Below are 24,565 nucleotides of genomic sequence, written 5' to 3'. Positions count from 1 at the left end.
AAGATCGCTGTTAATCACTGGATTAAATTAAACAGCGAGCTTGTTTCCACAAGCAATATTATGTGCAATGCACAACATATATTAAAGTTCTTTTGGCAAATGGAGTTAAGCCACACCTAGATCCTGCCCTATTTTCACAAAAAAGCACAAGCTTTTCTTCAGCAGCTACGTTTATGTGTGTGCCGGTGCTGTTAGTACCCGGCTGTGTAACTTGATAGGGGGCATCGAGAGGGATAAGGGAATGTTGAGTTGCAATGGAGCAGAGTACGATACAGGTAAACTGAATTACAACTTTAAATTGTTACTTTGTTGCAGCTCGAGGCGGTCGCCGCGCGAGCTTGAAATTTGCTTCTTTGTTTTTGAAAATTAAAATCGTTGTTTGTTAATCGAAGCACCCTCGACACGTCGTAATATTTGAAGTTCGCTAAAATACCGAATTGATTTCTTCCCAATCAAGCCAACGCAGACTTGAAAATATTGTCTTGTATTTCGACGAGAAACTTTTATTTGTTTTGAAATGTATTTGAAATTTCTCCCATGCAATGTCGGTTTTGTTTTAAAAAATAAATAAATTATAATTATTATATCAAGAACGCGTGCTTTTGATATTTCGATTTTTTCGTTAATGATTAATTTCTTTGTGTCGTGTTGACTACCTACATTCTCCCTCTTGCCCCCCACCCCCACATTTCACATTTGCCAAACAGATTTTGTTTTATTTTCTATTAAAAACAATACGAATCCAGTCCTCGATTTTAAAGGGGACGCTGTATTGTTTTTATTCACAATCTGTCGACACGTTTTTCGATAAAATCTCGCGCATATTAAGCATGAATTTAAAATGACGTGGTAATGAAACTTGTAGGAAGAGGTAAACTTGGTGGAGCTGCTGATTTTCTTCGAGACTAAGAAGTTTTTTCGTCATGCCTAAGTTATTTGGTCGTTGTATGAGCCGTAATATTACATTTAAAATGTTGTGATTAGCCAATATAACGTAATATCGATTAGTTGTTCCGTTCCTTTTAATATTAATATGAGATTTCTCGTGTTGGCTAGAAATGCTAGGCTATAGCAGTACATTTTTGAAATGATATGACACTTTTATGTATGTGGCAGTAGGAAGTTGCTTAAAATATGTTGTTGCACGTATTGAATGAATTCCAATATTATTAATCCTCACAAAGCACCCGGATTGAGGATGTTGTTTATCACTGTTGTTACCTAAATGATTAAACATATAAAATATAGACATTTTATATAGTCCGTAAATCTAATATGAGCATATTGTAATTTGCATATAAATAAATGTAAACGGTTTGGGGCACACTAAATGCTCCAAGGTCATATAGTTTATTATATAATTGCCTTTCTAAATCTTTCTTAAGCTCTCCGTGTGTTTAGAATTGGGATTATACATTCCTTTTGGTGTTTGTTGGAGTACATAAAGTAAAAAGTTGACAGTCACAGACGTGTATTGTGGTTTAACTGTAGACTAGTTCTCCTTTTTTACCAGTAGGCGCTCGACATGCGGACGCCGAATGTTGTGGCTTGTGATTGGTCGGTTTTTCGGTGAATATGTGGGTTACCGGTGGGGGTGGGGCGGGGGTGAGTGACCCATGACTGTGTATTAACGACCTGTGATTGACATATTAAGTTAAAGTACTGAGTATGTCACGTTCAGGCCACTAATAAGAGGCAGTAACACACTGTAACAATGGAAAACATATGACATAAAATGCTGTGCATGTACAGATCATGTCCCTTTCCAAAATACATATTACTGATAAATGAAATACTTTACAAATGCATGTTGCATTGTTTATAACCTATTTATTAATATTTTAATATTAAATACAAACAAATTAATAACAATGAAAACGGAAAGATCTTGTTTAGATTTAAGTTCTTACAGTGCTGTTTGTTATTTGTCATAATACTCTGTTTTTGCGATGGAAATAGCCTTTGGTGCTGACATAAAAACCAAAAATACATTTCTAATTTTATGGTTTGAGTTCAAATATTAGTAACAAATTATATGTAATATTATAATCTAAAATATATATATTATCCATACATACACTGCCCTCATAAAATATATATTATCCAATGAATTGGATTTGTTACAGATTAATGAATTCCCGTGAGCCTTTTATATTATGTATAGTTTTAAGTATTTTACCTGTTTGTTTTATTTGGTTTTATTTATTTTTGAGATATTTTAGAATGCTTATGAAATAACAATAGCTTGTTTTATTTTAATAATAATACAATAATTATAATAATACAAGTATTAAGACACACTAATGTAAAATGTAAAAGTAAAAGAATGTATTTAAACCACAGCATTGTACTTTCATGCTTTTAACAACAACAAAAAAAGTAATTTGTATTAACTGAATTATCTATTTAAGATAAATGAATCATCTTTAATTATTTCCTGTGTTTGTTTGTGTTATTCAGTGTAGCCTTCAGTGAGTCACATTTATTGTCCATTTTACTTAGTTTTTATATTTGATAGAAGCAAACCACATTTTGGCTCCGTCGTTATAGAAATTTTATGTTTTACTTTCCATAAAAAAATCTTTGTGTTTTTCCGCTGCTATTAGGCCATTCCTAAGTAGATTAATACATTGGAATGTGTTTTCAACCATGGAAACCAACGAAGACCAAGCAGTTCTGAGTAGGTTATGTGAATGATTAGTTCCTGTGTAATTTGCTCCTACATTAAATTATGTTTTGGGAATTTTACTTTTTTTGCCTCAGATTTTAGTGAAAACACTGATAAAAGTCGGATTATTCTTCCTACCGCTCAGCTGGTTTGAGAAGACTGCAATGCTTACTTCGCAGACAGATAATTTAAATCATGTGAAGGGTGTTTGCATGTGTGTATTTGAGCTTCATAGTTTGTATGCATAAGTTTTCTTCCAGAGCTCTGACTGTTAAGAAGTGTTTGTGTAATGACAGCATTTCTATTTGCTTAAAATACCTGCACAGGAGCAAATTCTTAAATGAACTATATGAATTGATAAGTTGTTGTTTTTATTTTTTACACCATAGACTTTTGAATGCTTGTTAACTTGTGCAACCTATAATTTTTGTGCTCTGACTCATTATTGTTGAAGGTATTCTTATCAAATATGTCATTTTCTCACACAGCTGCAAAAAAGCCATATGTGGGTGACTTTATTCTGTTGTTCTCATATGTGCAGGTTATTTTCTAACTATTTGCTCTTGTCTTAAACAGTGGTTAGATGCTCCCAGCTGCCTTCGAGGGTCCTTTGCCTTTTATAAGTCAGTGGGTTGCAAGCAAGCGTCTGGGGGTCCAACGCAGGTTTGGAAGCTTGGGGAGTTCTACTTCATGCGCTGTGGCCCCCAGGAACCGGTGTGTATAGCAGAGGTAACATTGCTGTGGGAAGATCAGACGCAACGCCGCCTGCTGGCCAGTTCTAGACTTTACTTCTTACCTGAGGATACCCCGAAGGGCAGAGCAGTAGAGCACGGAGAGGTGAGAGATGGGAAAAGTTACATAAATAACGTTTGGCTGAAGGAAAAGACTGCATAGATCCATCCAAGAGCACCAAATTACTGTATGTTATCATCCTGAATGTAGATAAACAAAATATTATATATATATATATATATATATAATTTAACATTTTGAGAAGCTGTGCAAATCAACACTGATAATGAACGTGGATTTGCACAGCTTGTCAGTTAACAATGGCTCTGTGTAGTAACAGCTGCTCTGTGTGAAATCACGCACCTGATGGAATTTACCGCTGGTTAGAGAACCGGCTTTACTGATGAGATGCGCATTAATTATCGGCCGATATTTATTGTGCACCCCTATATTAAAATATAAATTGATTCAATTATAAATAATCCAAAATACATGCAGCAATTATTGTATGTATCTGCAATACATTTAGTTTATGTAATAATGCCTAATTTTGTCTGAGGACACGATCCACACACATGCACAGCATTGCATTTCTTATGTTTTCCATGTGAACTTTCTCTTGAATATGGCCTGAGCTTGATGACACACAAAAGGGAGAATGTAAAACCAAACCCCTTTCTGTTTTGTGCGAATAAAAACTGCTGTTAAATATTTTAACTAGCAATAAATTGAGATTGCAACTCCAATCACAAATAAAGTTACTCCAAACACTTGTAAAATGTTGAAGAGTGCTTGAATTAGTAATGAACATAAACTAGTGCATTTATAGTTTGTTAGGTAATTCAGCTATATATGCTGACCAAAATTGTCAAGACTCCTTTAAGATACTTTTATTTGAAAATGAAAGATACTCATTGCTCATTCTTTTGCTGTATGAAGTAGCCATGCCTAAATTAGAACGCATTTTGAACAGACAACGTATGTTATAACAACATAAATGAGTAAAGATAAATTTTCTCTTTTTGGCTTTTCTCAGTTTCCATCGTAAACCGTTGAATGTGAGAATGTTGCAAAGATAAGCATCTAAATGTCAACTGGCCTTTTACCCCCCTTTTTATAAAGGCAGATTGAGTTGGTTGTTTTTGCCTGAGGCGACGAGTGTCCTATTGTTAACTAGTATAACATAGGAAAAAGGGAGAGGCTTCTCATTAACTGAAGGTGTTAAAATATTTCAAGCCATTAAGCAAAATCTGGTCATGCCTGTAAGCTCATTGAATGTATAAGATGTGTAGTGTTGTGTTATAGACGTTTGCTTGGTGTTTATATGCGTTTCTGCATCAGGATGAAGTCCTCGCTGTATCAAAAAAGATTGTGGTCAGAGTGGAGGATCTGGTGAAGTGGACTTGTCAGGAACCACCACAGTGGAAGCACAGCAGTCAAAACATTCATGGGTCGCAGAAGTCTGATGGGTCACAAGATGCTAGTTATCTACAGGAAGGAAAGTCAAAGAGTGAAGGTGAGTAACAGATGAAAAATCCTGAAGTGTGTGTGTCAGTATGAAAGGTGGGGGAGAAGCAATTCTAAAATATATCAGTTTGGCTCATGAATATTATTTATGTGGTGTCATGTAGTTCATGTAATTAATATTCAACAGGCCTAGGTGTCTTACCTTATTTGGTAAAGGCAGATAAAACCCGACATTTTTAATTGGTAGTATTTTGTTTACCACTGATGAAAAATGAGCAACAAAATTATAATAAACACGCAAAGGATAGAGTTAAACTGAATTAAAATAAACATATAACGAATGGAGTTTGTGGTTGTGAAAAATGTTTGATTCAGACAGATTATATTGTATTGCTTAAATAATATAATAGTATACGATAAAGTATAGTTTTTCTATTGAGGTTTTTTTTTTGTCATTTTAGTACTTCAGTTTAAATTTGTCAGTTAGTTGCAACATTTCTTTTTTTTTTCTTTTTTTCTTTCTTTTTTTCTTTTATAAAGTTTTCAGCTTTTTGATTTAAAGAAAAAGTTTTAGTTTTACCTAGCAATAACAAACACTTGATTCAAAAAGTTAAAATTATAAAGAGCATCTTACCTTATCTTCTTATAAAGCTAATGCAGTTTGAGGGCTTTTGTCAGAAAGTGACTAGAGAGAGTAAAAATGGCCAATTGTCTATTTCTCATGCCAAAATCAACTCAACCCATCACACTGGAGTACGAAGCAAGTAACAGCCATAAGTGTAAACGGGGCTTGAAGGCAGCATTAGAGGGTCATTCCACAAAATCTGTGCCTTTTGCGACCCTAAGAAATAATCAAACATCGATTTTATACAACATCAAATTGTAAAAAACATAATTCTATGTATGCTTTCATCAATATTACATCAAAAAGGTCAATTAAATATTACTTTAAATCATTTAAATAGCATTTATGCTAGTAAGGGTAAGGTGTTTAGCCTGTCCCTCACTGTTTTTATCTTTTTAATTTTTCAGCTTCATTTTTAAAATGAAGGCAAGATGATATAAAAATCACATATATATATGTATGTATGTATGTAAAATCAAAAGGTCAAAGCATGATTTGACATTTAACGTGGTTCAGCTTACATAATTTTTTTTTAGAGATTGTAGATGATATTGATATCGGCTATATTTTCATAGTATTTCAATATATAGCTATGTAGTATACATTAATTTAATTTGCCTAAGAATATACCAGCAGATCTGATGGTGATAGTACTAATCATTGTTTTACAGTAAATAAATTGTTTCTAAATCTATGGACTGACACTTTTGTTTTGTGTTCTCTTGCAGATGAAGTATTACACCAGAAGGTTAAGGTTCTCTACCCCCAGTACTGCCGCTTTCGTTCTCTTCAAAGATGTTTCAGATCAGGCTAGCTCCCCTAGTCTGCAGGACCCTCACCTGCTGGCTCTGGGGGGGATAAAAGTGGTCGACACCACACGAGTCCTCTACTGCCGGGATACTTTTACCCCTATTAGACGATTGGGTGATGATCCACTATGTCTAGTAACAGGCTAGATTGTAGATGATATTGATATCGGCTATATTGTTTCATTTCAATATTATCTATGGTAGTATACATTAATTTAATTTGCCTAAGAAATATACCTTCTGATGGTGATAGTACTAATCATTGTTTTACAGTAAATAAATTGTTTCTAAATCTATGGACTGACACTTTTGTTTTGTGTTCTCTTGCAGATGAAGTATTACACCAGAAGGTTAAGGTTCTCAGTTACCCCCAGTACTGCCGCTTTCGTTCTCTTCAAAGACGTGTCTCAGATCAGGCTAGCTCCCCTAGTCTGCAGGACCCTCACCTGCTGGCTCTGGGGGGGATAAAAGTGGACCTCGACACCACACGAGTCCTCTACTGCCGGGATACTTTCAACCACCCTACTCTAGACAGCAATGCCAGCATACTGACACAGCTTGGTGAGTGCTATAATCTTGATAGATTGTGACCTTAAACTTTGTTGTTATATGGTAGGCTAATGCAGTTGTCAGTGTACACAGTAGAGCCCGACCGAAATGGGTTTTTTGGGGGCCGATACCGATATTAGGGAGTATAAAAAGACCGATACCAATATATCGTCTGATATTCTTTATGTGTAGGCTATATTATAATACAGTATAGTCAAAAGTTTAGACACACTTCCCATTCATGTGTCCAAACTTTTGACTGGTACTGTATATAGAATATAGTATACAATATAATAAACACAATATATATACATAAACACATTTTTTGCAGTGATAACTCAAATGTGGTAATCAAACACTTATAATGATGTGACAAACAAAGGCCTATGTAATGGAGGCAGGGTATTTAACAATTTAACAATACATCTTATTATTCAAAATGAGTCTGACATCAGTGCACTTAACAGTGCACTTAACTTCTTATTATAAATAACTTAACACAAATAGAACAAAGTATATATAAACTGAATTAAGAAATGAAACAAGGTAACTGTGTAGGGCATGCAAACTACTGCCAAACCAACAAGGGTTGGTTTATGCAGGAAGCACAGCTTTTCCAAATGTAAACAACTAAAATGAATAAATTATAATAATTAATAAAAAAAAATCACAAACTCTGTGTTCTTGCATCATATTTAAATTATCTTTTTGCAGTTTAATAGCCTATTCACAGACACAATCTATATATATATATATATATATATATATATATATATATATATATATAGACTGTGTCAGCACATCAACAGGACGCAACAAACCGACCGTTTAAAATCATTTGAACTTTGTGTCAGCACGTCATAAGTTTACTGCATCCAGTGTAGTCAACGTCACTGATTCCAGTGGGTTATATTCTATTAGCAGCGTGGCGCAACAAATTCCCTAGACCTATGTGATAAGTATGAGTTCTGGGCTGCTACAAACACCTGCACTGACTGAGTGGCTGCGATCCGCTCTGGTGGCCGTAACACAGGCTTTAATGCACGCGTGCTGTGATGCGCAGATCAGCTCTAGTCTCTAACATCACTGAATCTGCTGTTAAAAATGACCCATTCATTCATCATATCATCATGCAAAACTAAGAATTAGAATCATTGTAATGTGACAATCAAATATAAGTGCGGGTGTATAATTTGTACCAGGGGACTTGGGTGAAGTTTGAGCTCATCCACGCATCTCTACACTACCTGACTTGGGTCACCAGTAGCAAACAATGGTGTGTGCTCTGCTGGACAAACTAAGTAAATACACCATTCAGAAGCATTTAATCTGCGTTATATGTTCTTTAAAAAAAGTTAATATCGGCGCCATATTCGCCGATACCGATATATTGGCGACAGGCTCATATCGGCCGATAATATCGGCTGAACGATATATCAGTCGGGCTCTAGGACACAGGGTCCAAAATGTAGGCGTGCTAGATGAACGGCTACACAGTACAAGTAAATGTTGATAGAAGACCTTTATGTCATGATATAAGTTTTCTATAGTAGACTATTTGATTTGCTCAAGATCTGTTGTTTTATGTTTTCATTACTTGATTTGTTTATTTACTAGTTTGTATTTACTAGTTTTTCATGAAATATTTGATACAGTGTTTACTTAATTGACAAATGCTTAGGCTACATGCCATTTATTTGAATTCATTCATATGAACTAAAATTGTGTTCAAAAGTGCATTAGTTTTTACCTTGTTATTGTCATTGAGAAAAGTGGAATTTCACTTGTAGTTGTATTAATACTGAAATTGTGCTATTGTGACAACTCCAAAATATTGATTTTAATTTTAACTCAACTAAATGCTCAAATGGTTGCTTTATTGGTTGCGTTCATTGTTCTTTAATAATGTCCACACTAGGGCTGGGTGATTTTTCTGATTTTATCGATTAATTCGAATTTAATGTTTTGCCATAATTTTATTTTTTAGAAATAAGAAATATTACGAAACGTTAGAATTAGACACTTTGACAATATTCCAATGATAACAGTAAAGAGAAAAGAACCATCCGACTGCATGACGCCGCGTGATTGTGATGCGCTCATATCACTAGGTGTCAATCACACAGAACGCACTTTTGTGTTGACATAGATGCTACACAGGCAGCGGAATACGAAAAAACATGCAAGAAGATCATGGGAGTGAACTTCTTTTAACTTGAGCAAATAAAAAAACTTTTTCGTGATATTTCGTGTTTGCATCATGGTGATGCATGGCTGCTGTTGTTTTTACAGAACATTTATAGTTCATAATAGTCTCCTGGTGTTATACCTTCAGTCATTCTGAATTTGAATTAGATTTTTTAAAGCATTTTCCTAATTTTTTCTCAACATATAATATGTATAAGACAAGTTTGTACAAGATGTAGTTGTAGATCATGCATCTTTTCTGCAAATATATTTAACAAGTGATTTGTTGTCATCATGCATCATGCTGACATCTTCATGTGTGGTGCACTTGGAATAGAATTTTCTTTAACTAGAGGGTTAATAAAGAACAAGTTACCTGAATCCTCTTGACGTTACTTTTTCAAGTTGACTAGTTAAAAAAATCATAAAAAATCGAGAATCGGTCAAACGTTCTGAAAAAAAAAATTAGTTTTAAATTTTTTGCCATATTGCCCAGCCCTTGTCCACACTACATAAAACAAAATGTGATTTTCACTGTTTGTAAAATGAATTTACAAACTGTTGCCCTAAGGATGCTTTATGTTTCTGTCCCAGGATGCTCCTCTCTCAGTCTGAAGGGGCGACCTCGTAAAAGAAAGGGCAGGGATGGCAAAGGTGCTGATCAGCAAAACCATAACCATTTATCAGAGTCATGGATGGAAAGGATGAAGGTATGCTGTGGAGTTTAGCAACACAATTTGATCTACAGACATCTTTATGGAAAACAATTCTGATGGCTAAACAGGATGTTTTAAGATTTTCAGCAAATGGTAAAGTATACTGTGACGTCACTGTGTGCTTCCTGTTTTGTTTTAACTTTGATGTTTTGACTTCCTTTCACACCATTTTTGTCTTTGTAACTTTAGTGTCACTTTCTTCTGTCATAATCTTGTTCATGTCCCATTTTGCTAGTTTGTATTAACATAATTTGGTTAAAATGCTCAATTACTAATTATTTGTTATATATCATATTATATTAAAATTATATTATATGAAAGAGTGATCTGGTTAAAAAAAAACAGTTCAGAGATTAATCATATTATTACAAAATTTGATTTGAAGCAAAAATAGAAAAGCAGAAAAGGTACAAGGCTGAGTAGTTCCAGTAAGACAGCGACATTTATGTAATCAAATTTGTGTTTTGAAATATATAAATACAAGCATATACCATAAAAATACTTTATTGGAGAACACTGCTGTTTTTCATGATTTACCTACAATATCCAATATTAACTAATGTAAGGCAAGTAGCTACTTAACTAATGTTTGCTAACATTGCTTAGCTAGTCAGCCTGCAATCCTTCAAAACAACCCTGATTAGTGGGTATTATGATTCATTTTAAGTTAAAAATAAATACCATAACTTAACACCTTCAAGTTTATGGTGGGTTTATCTTGAAAGATTTCTGAATTGTCTATAAAGTTTTAAAAGGGATTTAAATTTAACAGTCACATTTACTGTTTTCGACAAAATTTCACCAATGAAATCCACTCATTTCAGTAGAATCCATTAAATCTACAATTTTGCGTGTAAACAAAAGATTTCCCAAAGCAGATTTCACAGTAGCTTTAAGTTGGACACACTGATTTGCTGGAGTGACCAACAGAATGCTGGTTGGTTTAAACGGTGGAGTTATGCTTGTATATCACTACAACATTGACAATAGACAGTAGACTTTTTTTTCTATCTAGCAGTTACTGAAAGAATGATTTTCTAATGTGTTCTAACTGATTCCTGTAGGAGAATGTGATGGGCAGTGTGGAGATGCATTGGGATGGGAACTGGCTCCCTCATCCAGAGGAGCAGCTCTTCCTGGATCAGCTGTATTTTTTTATGGAGCGCAGGGGTTCCCCTATAAGCAAAGTTCCCAACCTGGGTTTCAAAAAGAGTATGTATGACTGATTTTATATGTAGAAATTGAGCACCAGTCACTTAATAGAATCACTTCTATGTATGTTTTTGCTAACTTAACTCAGTAATTTAACCAAGCTGTCTTTCATTTGTCCACAGTTGACCTCTTCCTCATGTATTCAGTTGTAAAAAGGCTGGGGGGCTATGAGAGGGTATGTTTACCATGTTGTTTCATTACTTGGCCCTGCTGAGTAAGCTGTCATCCATCATAACGGAATGAAAGTGATAGCGGTGATCTCAGTAGTGTAAGTGAGAGTAATTGTCCTCCCCATCACCTGCAGGTGACATCACATCGTTTGTGGAAGACTGTGTACAATGAGTTGGGTGGAAGCCCAGGCAGCACCAGTGCTGCCACCTGCACCAGGAGGCATTATGAAAGGTGAGTGTGAGGCTCTGATTACAGCAGCAGTTCATTCCTGCTGAATCAAAGGGCTTCACTCAACTAACTGATTTCTCACTTTCTCTGTTGTTCAATTCTAGGCTGATGCTCCCTTATGAACTGCATGTAAGGGGAGAAAACACAGAACTTGGCAAGCCTAGAGCTACATTTGTCTCACCCACTACCATCAAAAAGACTGTGCGGGGCAGAGGGGTGTCAAACAGTCCAAAAAAGAATGCAGTTACCAACCAGGTGAGGATTTTACTTATCTGTAGCACAAGAAAAGAGAAATGCTGATGCTCTTGGTTTGTTGCGTGCAAGTACTCTAAATAAAATGGTTAAAATAAAGCCACACAGGAAAAGCATCCTGACTGACATGTGATGTGATGAATCACAGTTTGCTTTCTTCATGTGCTGTTTATCTGATATACGTTATACCACACTGCTGTACAAAAAATAATTTATATATTTGTGCAGTGAGGTTTGATGTCAAGACTGATAAAAGTAGCTGTGCGCACTTACTCTCAGATTTTGCGTAATACTAACCTATCATATAAGATCTTACTAAATCAAGAAAGCATTGGCATTTTTTTGTTTGTTTGTATACTATGCATCAGAAGAATGAAAATTAAGTTTCTTTTCTGTGCTACTTTTTGAGGCCTCACCACCAGATGGTGCTGTTGTTGTACGAAAAAGAGGAAGGCCTCCTGGAAAACGCAACGCCAAGGTTCTGTCCAAAGGCAGAGTTGGAAGACCGCCCTTGTACCCCAAACCTCCCTTAGAGAAACCAGCAAGACCCCATCAAGAGATTGTCCAGCCATTGACTATTTTTCAAGAACTGAAGCTCACCAACCATCCTCATGGCCAAGGTCTGTCACTTGTATCTTCTACCCCGGTGCCCCACCAACCCGTGCTGGGGCGAGATGTGAAGATAGAGACTGTAGAACCTCAAGCTCCTTCCTTTCTGTCAGTCCCTTGCAAATTGCTGGCAGGTGGTTCCCTAGAAGGATTCAGTCCCACTAAAGGACTGTGTCCTTTGGACCTCTTCCGAGCCCGTCTGGGTCTTAATGGAGTGAGTACTCATGAGGTAACTCCTCAAGATTCTTCCACGCCCCACCAGACAATTATGGTGCATCAGCCCAAAGTCAGTACACCTGAGACTCCTGAGAGTCCCCAACACCAGTGTTCAGGGTGTAGCTCAGATGCTTCATCCCAGAACGGAGGACTCACCATGACTAGAGCTCCCCTACCCCCTCTCAGGATCCTCCCGCTGGACATTGGCTGTAGTCTACAGCTGCGTCAACTGATGCGCACCCGTCTGGGCTCGGCACACATGAACACCTTCACCAAGCGACTTTCTGAAGTTCTGGCTCAGGATCTTAGCAAGACCTCCCAACCCAATGGAAGTATTCCTCAAGACCAATCCCTCCCGCTTAACCTGAGCAAGCGAGCCATTACCAAGAGGTCTGCTGGAGACGTGGAGCTCACAGAACTGCAGAGTCAGGATGACCAGTTAATGACCAAAAGGCCGAAGATGGAAGCTGAGGATCTTGGAGTATCTCTGAAGTGGAATGGCACGTCCCTTCTGGTGCCTTTGAACCAAGATGAGCCAGCTGATCTTAGCTCTCCCAGCAGGGCCAGAGCTTTAGTTCAGGACAGGACCAGTGTGGCTTTGACTCTTCCTGAGGCCACTTGTTTCACCTTAGTGCCCAAATTAGATGTCCCCCCTGAAAAGCCCTCAAGTATTGGTGCTTCCCCAGACACTCTAGCTTGTATTTATCACCTGAAACATGGGGAAGACAAGACTAGCGCAATTGCAGTGACAGTTAAGAAAGAACCAGAGGGTGCAACTCTGGATCCAGATCTAGAACCTCAACCAATCCATGACCTCTACTCACAGTGTGTACCTACTGATGACGTCAAAGAATCAGACACAGTTTCCTCTCTCAAAGTACTCTCTAGTTCCCTACTTTCAAAACCATCAAGCTGTTAGCATGCAGACATGGCAGCGTTACTAACGCTTGTGTACTTTATCACTGCTTTTTGCTCTGCCTTCCCCGTGGACACGTTTGTGTTGTGTATGATCAAAGAGACAGGTCTGCAGATGCGTTGCTATCTGCTAAGTACCTGCTTTTAAAACACTACTAAACTTTGAACTGATGCAGGTGGCCATGGTTCTACCAAAGATAAGGTGCCTTAAACTTGATTAGTCTATATTTTAGTACTTTTAAGTTGAAACATATGCTGTAGTTAGTGAAGCATCGAATGTCCAGCCAATAAAGGACACATGACTCATGGAGCATTTAATTTCTTTTTTTGAAAAATACAGGTATTTAAGAAAAACAAGGACAAAGAATCTGGGTTTGGATACTGTTGGATCCAGATATCAAACACGTATTGTGACATCATTGCAGAAGAATTGGTCAGCTACTGTATGTTCTTTCTTAGACATAAATGCTTTGTTTATAAATGGTAATTTGTTTTTATTTTATGATGAAAGCAGTGTCATTTAGTTGGTGTAGGTCATTCTTTTATTATTTATCTGTTTTACTCCTTTATCTCAGTTAGTCTTCACTGTTTTTAGGCTGTGCGATTTTCCTTCTCTTTGTGTGTATTTGTTAAACTTTGCTATTTAAGAAAAGGCCACCATATGACCTCTGTGCTGGATTTTATCATATTTTCCATAGCTACTCGTTTTAAAACAATGTACTGTATTGTGCAAATAGTATGTATATTGTGGGTCTCAATGCAAATTTCCTTTTTTCTATCATTTTAAAAGTGCATTTTCTTAACATGTAGTCATATATTGTAGGTAGTTACTATTTGTGACATCATTTATAGACATCATTGATATGTGTTTACAAAGAAACTGATGTACAGCCGCCTGAGAAAATGGATAACTTAATTTGCTTTTCACTCCTTCTTTTAGACTGACCTCTCTTAATGCAATATATTCCACAGGTTTACAGATTACAAATTATATTTTCATAATTTACACTCAGTTTGCTATAATGAACCGTAATTAATTGCTTGTGTAAAACATTTGTATGATTATTCTTTATTGATCTGTTTGTCGTATTTTTCTTTCATTTAATTTCTGTACTTGAAAGGCAGCCAAACAGAACGCTAATCCCTATTTAATGTTAACGTATAAACTGTTGTAATACCACCAGGTTACAAAAAATATTTTTTTCCTTATTTTGCATGCTTATGCTAATGGGACATGGACTCTGTGACAGATCGTCATTGCAGACATGTTTAAACACTGAATATTTATAATAAAAATATATATACTGACATTGTTATATTTTGCTGAAATAAATGCAAAAATTAAAATACCTGAAAGCTTCTTACACTTGAAAAGAGATCACATCATTTATGATTTTATAGTTATAATAGCAGTAACACTTTCGTTTAGGGACCAGTTCTCACAATCTCTCAATCTTATTAGCATGTATATTTTTATTATATTGACTGTTTATTAGTGCTTATAAAGCACATATTCATGCCTTATTCTGCATTTTAGATCCCTTAATCCTACCCCAAACATAAACTTGACAACTAATTTACTAACTATTAATAAGCAGAAAATTAGGAGTTTAAGGCAAAAGTTGTAGTTAACAGTGAGAATTGGTCCCCAAACTAAAGTTTGACCACAAAAGCTAATGTAAAGTCATAAATTGTTATCTTTAGTGTTTGAAGCTTTGCCATGTTTTAAATTATTTTTTGCTGACAGTGGGCACCTCCAATGTCAGATTACTAGGGGTTTTATGATAGTAACTAACTGCAGTAACTAGCCGCCATGATCATTTTTGTAAGGGGAGGGAACTCTCTGCCTTGTTGGCTGATACCGTTGCAGCATTCTGTGGCCACCAGGGTGCAATATCATCTTACATTTACAAGGCCATTCTTACTGACTTCCAAACTGGCTTCAACATTCTAAATTTCTAACCAACATTTACTACAAAGATGTTAATATTGATTCTTGGACCAAACTAGTCAAAACTGACTGTCAATCCAAACAAAGCAGAGAAGATGGCGATATTGCTCAGCGATCTCTCAATGCTTGAACAGGTGAGGTCAGCAGTTTCCAGTAAATGCTTCAGCCAAGGCAAAACATTAGACAAAGTCTTTCATGAGAGGATTTTTGTTGTATGACTGAATAAATCAGACAGTTCCTCTCCCTTTTTTTGGACATAACTCTCGGGTCTTTCCGCTGGTCAAATTCTTTGTTTTAACTTAAAAGGCTCTCCATGGGTCTCGCTTTCATATGTCTGGTATGTGGATTGTATTTTCACAGAGCTGCTGTGATTCTTTAACCCTTTCGAACCATCTTTCATTTTACTAACTCTTTTCAGAAATCCGAACTTTACAGTGAACATTTCACAGACTTGAGGCTACATAAGTGTTATCAATTTCCTCTAATAGTCCTCAATAGCATTGCATTGGATGTTTTTATTGCTAACTTTAATTATGTTGGACTTTACAATATTCATAATGATAATTTTCTAGCCATCTGTTTTACCCCTTGTTAAGGATTGTGTATGCTTGCTTTGTGTGGAGGATGAATAAGTAAAGTGTTGTGGTGGTGACTGGAGACCACTGTCAGCACTAATCAGATTTCCTGGAACCATGACCAGGACCGGAGTGGGACTCACTTTCAGTGCTGGAGTTTCATGCCTTAGTCCGGCCCACTTGGTTATTTTTCTTTTTTTGTACTGGCCATTTCAGTGCCGCCTTTGCGCGTTCTGTTATACATATTTTTTGCTCGCATATCTCCAACGAATACTTTTTTTTAGCAAGGTGCCGCTGTCAAGGGTTATCAAAAGATAATTATGCCATCATTGCCAATTAACTTCAGAAATGGAAGTCTGTTTCTTTAAGAAAATAGTGTTTATTCTTTATGAAAATAAGGGACGTTCCAAATATTTTTATTGTACCATAATGTAGGCCTAAGTCTGCCTGCAGTTAAAAAGTTTTCAGAAATAAAAACAATTGTTTTGCTTAACCTATTTATGCACAATTATTCTAAAAAGAATTTTAATGTCATACAAAAAATGTCATTGGTCTGAGTAAATTGTACCATCATAGAATTGTGACTTCACACGTGTAATTTAGGAGGTGAAAATACTGTGAAATTACAACTGGCATGAAATTTGTAAGCGTAACAACTGAAGGTCTATGAAGCTTAAGTCAACCAAGCATTATTTTTTTTTAACCAACAGCACTTAAAGTTTTGAACTAAAATATTATTGCAACTATAGCCTCTGAATGATTGAAAATGCTTAATATTTTTTAAATGAAAGAAAATTTAGAGATTGTGGGCAGCTTCTGGTGCTTGGATTTGTACTTCAATAATGAGGTCCAAGTTTAAAAATAGCCTACCCTAGAATTTTTCCCCTCTCTATTTAACAGCATTAACTTACAATGAAAGACGTCTTTCCTCAAGTAGATTAAATGTTCTCCTGCCGTGCTGGATATTGGGCTCATGATCAATAAGTTATTTGCATTCGCCCAAACTGATTTTGTAAATTAAAAAAGCGGATGGTTGAAGGGTGCAGTTAGGCTGGCCACACACTAGATAATTTTAAGGATAGTTCACCCAAAAATGAGAATTCTGTCATCATTTACTCACACCTCACCAAACAGTTGGTGGTTGCCATTGACTACCATAGTATTTTATTTCCTACTATGGAAGTCAATGGCAACCAGCAATCTTCAAAATATCTTCTTTTATGTTCAACATAAGAATGCAACTCATACAGGTTTGGAACGACATGAGGGTGAGTAAATGATGACAGAATTTTCATTTTTGGGTGAACTATCCCTTTAAGTCCGATTTGCATACCGAACGATCGGGGGTGTGGCCCGATTCGCGACTTTGTCCAAAATTACGATTATTTATCTGCTCCTGATCGAGACGGAGCGTCGCCGAACTCAGATCTTTTTCGAGTTTTCAATCGGTCTTTCTCTGATTTAAATGAGAGCGAGCAAGCGTCACCTACCGGATGTTGCATGATTCTATAACTGAAACCTGGTACCAACAAACATGCCATGAAAGCAGATAACATCACCCATATTCTTTTTTTATACTTTGTTTTTCACTGTGAAACAGAACGCGCGCCAGGAGAGCCAGCTGACAACGTTAATTGTCCTCTATTTGTCTTTCCTCTCTAGTCACGTTTGATCTCGCGAGTCTCCGTGAGATCAAGTGTCTCTCTGAAATCCTTCCTACAATCATCAAGTGTGTGGTCTCGTGGTCTGGTCGAATCGTCTAGTGTGTGCGTTCAGAGGATTATAGGGCTAAAAATCAGTTGAACTGTCTTCTTGTCTGTGGTCTCCCATGGTTTTAAAAATAGGTTTAGATTTAAATATCGTTTAGTGTGCAGCCAGCTTTAGCGCGAGGCCCGCTCTCTGTGAAGCGGGAGGCCGGGAGCAGCCGGCAGAGGATTCCGCTTGGTCTTAAAGCCTTCCTTTATGATTAATGACTTTTTTTTACGCCTTCCCAGTTTGCACAAATGTGTGTGGAAAAGTGTCCTGGAAAAAATATGCCTAGCTTGATTTTGGGCTTAAAAGGTAAATATATTTCTAACAAATAAGTGCATGTCTAAAGGTGTGGTCACATTAGCAAAACATCACTATGAATCAAGTTGTTTTTTTTTTTGTTTTTTTTTTTGATAAATCAGTTTAGTGAATAATTTATTTATATAACGACTCACTCATAAAGACAGTCACCTGTTGCCACTTACTGGTTTATCAATGTAAACTTGCAGAAATTTGGAACAAAACACTTTAAATAATGCATTAAGCCTACCATTTCACAAATGAAAGACTTGGGAGGTAACTAATTACTTATGTTTCTCATACTTTAGTGTTATAATGATTTCCTAATTTGAAATTATGATCAAAGATTGTGTATGTGAAGGTGTACAGGAAAGGTTACTATTGAAATATAAAATTTTAACTCAATTCAAATGACTGAATAAAGAGACTGAATAAATGAGAGAGGCAGTAAAATGATCCAAACATCCCATCTCTAAATTAAAGGGATAGTTCACCCAAAAATGAAGATTTGCTGTTAATTTAACTCACCCTTAGGCCACCCAAGATGTAGGTGACTTTTTCCTTCAGTAGAACAGTGAAGAAGATTTTTAGTTGAAGCAATAGTCCATAGTGATTCATAAAATTAAAGTCATTGGTTACCGTCACTTTGAGAGTCAAAAAAGCATATACAGGCAAAACAAAATGAATCCCTGTGGCTGCTGCTGATATATTGAGGTCTTATTTTGTGTTGCCTGATTTTAGTAGTCCAACTAAGTATTTAAATGTACAATTTTATGGTGTGTTTTTATTATTTAGTTTTTTTTATGTAAATGGTTTTTATTTATAGTGTTTTTTATTATTATTATTAGTCATTGATTTCTTTTGGTGCAAAAAAAAAAGTTTAAAAAGTCACAGGGCACCTTTATAACATCAAATGCAATTAGCAGTATTGCCACTTTGCAGTATATTTGGAAATGATAATTAATAGCACGCTGAAGAGAAACATTTTTAGGTGAAAAATCTGCTGTGGTGCTAAAATCACTAGAGTTGTTAAACCCACTGTAGTGGTTAAATCAGAGTCTTGTATTGTGTTCACAAAGTTGTATTGCTGAATGGCAATGCTCTCCTCACATGCCTCTTTTTGGATGCCTGCCGTGGCTCTGTCGGACAGATGTCTTCCCTAAGAACAATCCTGATCACCACTGAATATAATTGCTATCTTTGTAGGCAGTAGGAGACGCCAAGGACCAGATGAGTGAGAAGAATTAATTAATGGTAACCCATTTAGTGGGCAGCCAAGGGGAGGGGAAGCTCTGGGGCAAACAGAGATCCTGATTGGATGAGACTGCAGAGGAAGGTGAATGTGTGTGTGTGTTTGTGGTGGTGGGGGGCAATAATGTGGAGGCTGGGCTGTAAGGAGGGTGAAGGGCTAAGCTCAATAGCTTATTTCTGTGTGTGTGTGTGTGTGTGTGTGTGTGTACATTTCACAGCACCGAAAATGTATGTTTGTGGGTCGTGGGATTAGAAATGCTCCTATTGTTTTCAGCCAGAAATAAAGAACCCTACTGGAAGTGTGTGTATCGTGGATGAAATCTGTGCTTTAGTTGAATACATTACACACTGACCCATGCTGTGACTGGCAGTTCCTGGCCTTGTGCCATGATACAGGATTGGATGGAATCCATTGAGTTCTAGAACACTGCTGTTAAGAAGTTGTTAAGTACAGGATACTATAGGATAAGGTGTGCATTTGTTTACTATTTAAGGGATGGTGATGTTTCCACCACAGGATATCTTTCACGTTTGACTTTGTCCTACAGCTTATTGCCCAGAAGAACAGGGCAGTGACAGATGCTGACCCAGTGCATCTGATATATCTGAAAATATTTGTGTGGTCCGCTTGGGTATAGTTGAACACATTCAGTCATAACTAACTACAATGTTTTGAAGCTTGGCATTTCTACTATGACACATACATCTGGAAACATTTGGGGATCAAAAGCCTTGCTCACCATGTTTTGAGGAACAGTCATATTCTATACATCCCCCATACAGACAACTGGAAAGCTTCTTGTGTCCCAGTGGACATCTAATGTCAAATATGATAAAGGAAATATTTTCTTATAAATCTTATAAGAGACTTATCGCAGAGACCTCTGAGATAAGAGGGACAGGTCCGCTTAATTACTTGACTGTACAGCTCTATGATTTATGGGCTTTGCTATAATGCTGTCCATTTTTGCAAACTTTAATTATTTTGACTCATTTAAATATTTATATATTTATAATATTTTTGTTTTAACGGGATATATATGCATTATATTCATTATTGTTTAAACCGTTAAATTTATTTTAATAGATTTAAGTTGGCTTGAGAAAGCCAACTTACTGAAATGCTTCTTAAACTTCTTCTTCTTCTTCTTCTTCTTCTTTTTCTTCTGAGACTGAAATTATCAACTCTAACTCCTCCTACAGCTTTAACTCTACAGACTCCAAACTCAAGCCGACTGAAGCCCATTAGACTCAATCAGACATGCTATCTATGTACTATTTCTAACCCATTCAAACTCATTCAATCTTATCTATCTATCTATCTATCTATCTATCTATCTATCTATCTATCTATCTATCTATCTATCTATCAACTTGTCCAACCAACTTAGCAACCACCCTGAGTACCCTAGCAACACCTTAGCAACCACCCCAAGTACCCTAGCAACCACCCTGGGTACCCTAGAAACAGTGTAGCAACACCTTAGCAACCGCCCGGGTACCCTAGCAACCGCATAGCAACACCTTAGCAACCACCCCGGGTACCCTAGCAACTGCATAGCGACACCCTATCAACCACCCCAAGTACCTTAGCAAACGCATAGAAACACCTTAGCAACCGCCCTGAGTATCCTAGCAACCACATAGAAACACCCTAGCAACTGCATAGCAACGCCTTGGCAACTGCCCCAGGTACCCTAGCGATCACATAGCAACACCTTAGCAACCACACCGGGTACCCTAGCAACCGCATAGCAAGACCTTAGCAACCACCTTGGGTACCCTAACAACCACATAGCAACACCTTAGCAACCACCCCGGGTACCTTAGCAACCTCATAGCAACACCCTAGCAACTTCATAGCAACACCTTAGCAACCACCCCGGGTACCTTAGCAACCTCATAGCAACACCCTAGCAACTGCATAGCAACACCTTAGCAACCACCCTGAGTACCTTAGCAACCACATAGAAACACCTTGGCCACCACCCTGGGTAGCCTAACAACCACATATCAACACCCTAGCAACAGTATAGCAATGCCTTAGCAACTGCCCCGTGTACCCTAGCAACCACATAGCAACACCTTAGCAACCACCCCGAGTACCTTAGCAACTGCATGGAAACACCTAAGCAACCGTCCTAGGTACCTTAGCAACCACATAGCAACACCTTAGAAACTGCTCCGGGTACACTAGCAACCACAAAGCAACAACCTAACAACCATCCTGGGTACCATAGCAACCGCATAGCAAAACCCTAGCAACTATCCTGAGTAGCCTAGCAACCGCTCTAGTAAACACCCCAAGTACCCATGCAATCTCTGACAGACTGTATTGCCTTCAAACATTCAAACTTTAAGCTTTACAACTACTTTAAACTTCAAACAATTTCAGACTGAAAACAATCAAACTTAAAACTTTTTAAACTTCTTAAGCTTTTTTATCTTTTCAAACTTTTTCAAACGTTATGGTCCAGCTTTCTCAAGCCAACTTAAAGTTTGTCTTGACAAACTTTTTTATCTAGTTTAAAATGTCATTTCTCCTGTAATGACAAAGCTATCCTTTTGTCTTCAATGTTACATGATCCTTCAGAAATTATTCTTATATTCTGAATCGGTGCTTAAATTTTTTATTTTTTTTAAACACTTGCTTCTTAACAGTTTTGCTTATTAACATTTGAGGACACTTGATTCAGCCTTTATTTGGAACTGTTTTGTAATATTATACATGCCTTTATAGTCACTTTTGATCAGTTTATTCTTTCTGAATAGAAGTATTAGTTAAAAAAATAAATAAATAAACAATGTTACTGACCCTAACATTTTAATTAATATATACAGGTCCTTCTCAAAAAATTAGCATATTGTGAAAAAGTTCATTATTTTCCAAAATGTAATGATAAAAATTTAACTTTCATATATTTTAGATTCATTGCACACCAACTGAAATATTTCAGGTCTTTTATTGTTTTAATACTGATGATTTTGGCATACAGCTCATGAAAACCCCAAAATTCCTATCTCAAAAAAATTAGCATATCATGAAAAGGTTCTCTAAACGAGCTATTAACCTAATCATCTGAATCAACTAATTAACTCTAAACACCTGCAAAAGATTCCTGAGGCTTTTAAAAACTCCCCAGCCTGGTTCATTACTCAAAACCGCAATCATGGGTAAGACTGCCGACCTGACTGCTGTCCAGAAGGCCATCATGAGGTGACCGGACCCTGAGGAAGATTGTGGAGAAGGACCGATTCCAGACCTTGGGGGACCTGCGGAAGCAGTGGACTGAGTCTGGAGTAGAAACATCCAGAGCCACCGTGCACAGGGCGTGTGTTTTTGAACCAGAAACAGCGGCAGAGAAGCGCCTGACCTGGGCTACAGAGAAGCAGCACTGGACTGTTGCTCAGTGGTCCAAAGTACGTTTTTTCGGATGAAAGCAAATTTTGCATGTCATTCGGAAATCAAGGTGCCAGAGTCTGGAGGAAGACTGGGGAGAAGGAAATGCCAAAATGCCTGAAGTCCAGTGTCAAGTACCCACAGTCAGTGATGGTCTGGGGTGCCATGTCAGCTGCTGGTGTTGGCCCACTGTGTTTTATCAAGGGCAGGGTCAATGCAGCTAGCTATCAGGAGATTTTGGAGCACTTCATGCTTCCATCTGCTGAAAAGCTTTATGGAGATGAAGATTTCGTTTTTCAGCACGACCTGGCACCTGCTCACAGTGCCAAAACCACGGGTAAATGGTTTACTGACCATGGTATTACTGTGCTCAATTGGCCTGCCAACTCTCCTGACCTGAACCCCCATAGAGAATCTGTGGGATATTGTGAAGAGAAAGTTGAGAGACGCAAGACCCAACACTCTGGATGAGCTTAAGGCCGCTATCGAAGCATCCTGGGCCTCCATAACACCTCAGCAGTGCCACAGGCTGATTGCCTCCATGCCACGCCACATTGAAGCAGTCATTTCTGCAAAAGGATTCCCGACCAAGTATTGAGTGCATAACTGAACATAATTTTTTGAAGGTTGACTTTTTTTGTATTTAAAAACACTTTTCTTTTATTGGTCGGATGAAATATGCTAATTTTTTGAGATAGGAATTTTGGGTTTTCATGAGCTGTATGCCAAAATCATCAGTATTAAAACAATAAAAGACCTGAAATACTTCAGTTGGTGTGCAATGAATCTAAAATATATGAAAGTTTAATTTTTATCATTACATTATGGAAAATAATGAACTTTTTCACAATATGCTAATTTTTTGAGAAGGACCTGTATAAGAACAATATATTAATTATTATATTTAGAACATCATATTTTTAAATCCATTATATCCATGTATTTTGCTAAATTTGACCAAACCAAATTGTAGCTGTTCTGAACATTAGAACGCACTGAACACTGGGGCCAGTAGCCCATCAGTGCAGAACACAAGATCCAAATCCAACTCCTCCCGCCTGACATATACCTAAACCATAGACTGTATTACGTCCGTTACGTCACCCGTAGATTCCTGAAGAGCATTTTTGAAGCTCATAGTGGGCGGAGCAGGCCGTTGCCATCTTGTCAGCGCGTCACCAAGCGTCTCTCCCGGATAATTGCAAATGGGAAAAAAGGCGGGAGCTGGTTGATGAAGCCACGCCCACCTAGCTCGACGGCAGTGTCAGCAGCGGCAATCCACCTGTCACTCAAGTGGCCACGCCCTTAATTATGCAGAACTTTAAGGCTTAATATAATTTAAACGGATGAGTTATATAAAATTGTCACTCATGTGGGTTGTCATTTAGTTAAAAATTAGCTATATAGACCAACATCATTTTTTGAACCAGGCTGTAAACGTTTTTTTCTGCTGTAAATTTGGGCATTTTAACATGGGGAGTCTATGGGACTGACTCCCTTTTGCAGCCAGCCTCAAGCGGCCAGTCGATGAGTTGCAGTTTTATTCACTTTCTTGTTGGCTTCACTAAAGAGAGCGGGAGGTTGCCGCTCGACCTAAACCTACCAATCTCCACCTCCTAGATGTGGATCCAACCACGCCCCCTGGATCTTGTGATTTCTCCAGTGGGGCGCTAGGACCGTGCAGCGTAGCGCAGCAGAGCAGCAGCAGCAGCAGCGTTTCTTTGTTCGGCGTGCAACATCTCTCCACCTCTTCTCGCGCTCCGCAGTGAATCTCGCGTTCCTCATCATCACCGCTACACTGGTCTGGATGATTGCAGTGGCAGCAACATGGCTGTAAATCTCAGCAAGAACAGACTGGCCCTCTTAACAGCCTACCAGGACGTTATCAGCGAGACGTCGGCAACCGACTGGTAAGAAAAATAAAACCAGACTTAAACTAACTCCTTTATTATAGTATGATGTTACTGTGTTGCATAGAAAAGG

General features: G+C 37.5%; 2 protein-coding genes across 12 annotated transcripts in view; both read left to right on the top strand.

The window, feature by feature from the left end:
* The first annotated feature begins 110 nt into the window (after positions 1-110).
* Positions 111-14,664, top strand: zgc:77151 (uncharacterized protein LOC337153 homolog). Its single transcript, XM_042747662.1, has 10 exons — positions 111-275; positions 3,245-3,505; positions 4,742-4,916; positions 6,632-6,862; positions 9,632-9,747; positions 10,818-10,965; positions 11,088-11,140; positions 11,270-11,367; positions 11,469-11,619; positions 12,026-14,664. The coding sequence occupies exons 1-10, from the start codon at positions 255-257 to the stop codon at positions 13,358-13,360; spliced, it is 2,589 nt and encodes an 862-aa protein (XP_042603596.1). The 5' UTR covers positions 111-254; the 3' UTR covers positions 13,361-14,664.
* Positions 14,665-24,214: 9,550 nt separating this feature from the next.
* Positions 24,215-24,565, top strand: part of dbn1 (drebrin 1) — a 69,896-nt gene continuing 69,545 nt past the window's right edge. For 2 of the 11 annotated variants that reach the window (XM_042748139.1, XM_042748137.1), the window contains exon 1: positions 24,223-24,492. In XM_042748139.1, the coding sequence (XP_042604073.1) occupies positions 24,410-24,492 (83 nt within the window). In that variant the 5' untranslated portion in view covers positions 24,223-24,409. Of the gene's footprint in view, positions 24,493-24,565 lie in introns of all 11 variants that reach the window. The other 9 variants (XM_042748148.1, XM_042748138.1, XM_042748144.1 and 6 more) reach the window with 8 other exon arrangements.

This window comes from Cyprinus carpio, chromosome B21, assembly GCF_018340385.1.
Source record: "Cyprinus carpio isolate SPL01 chromosome B21, ASM1834038v1, whole genome shotgun sequence".
NCBI classification, from domain to species: domain Eukaryota; kingdom Metazoa; phylum Chordata; class Actinopteri; order Cypriniformes; family Cyprinidae; genus Cyprinus; species Cyprinus carpio.
Note: the sequence above shows the minus strand (reverse complement) of the source record. Positions and strands in the feature narration are given on the sequence as shown.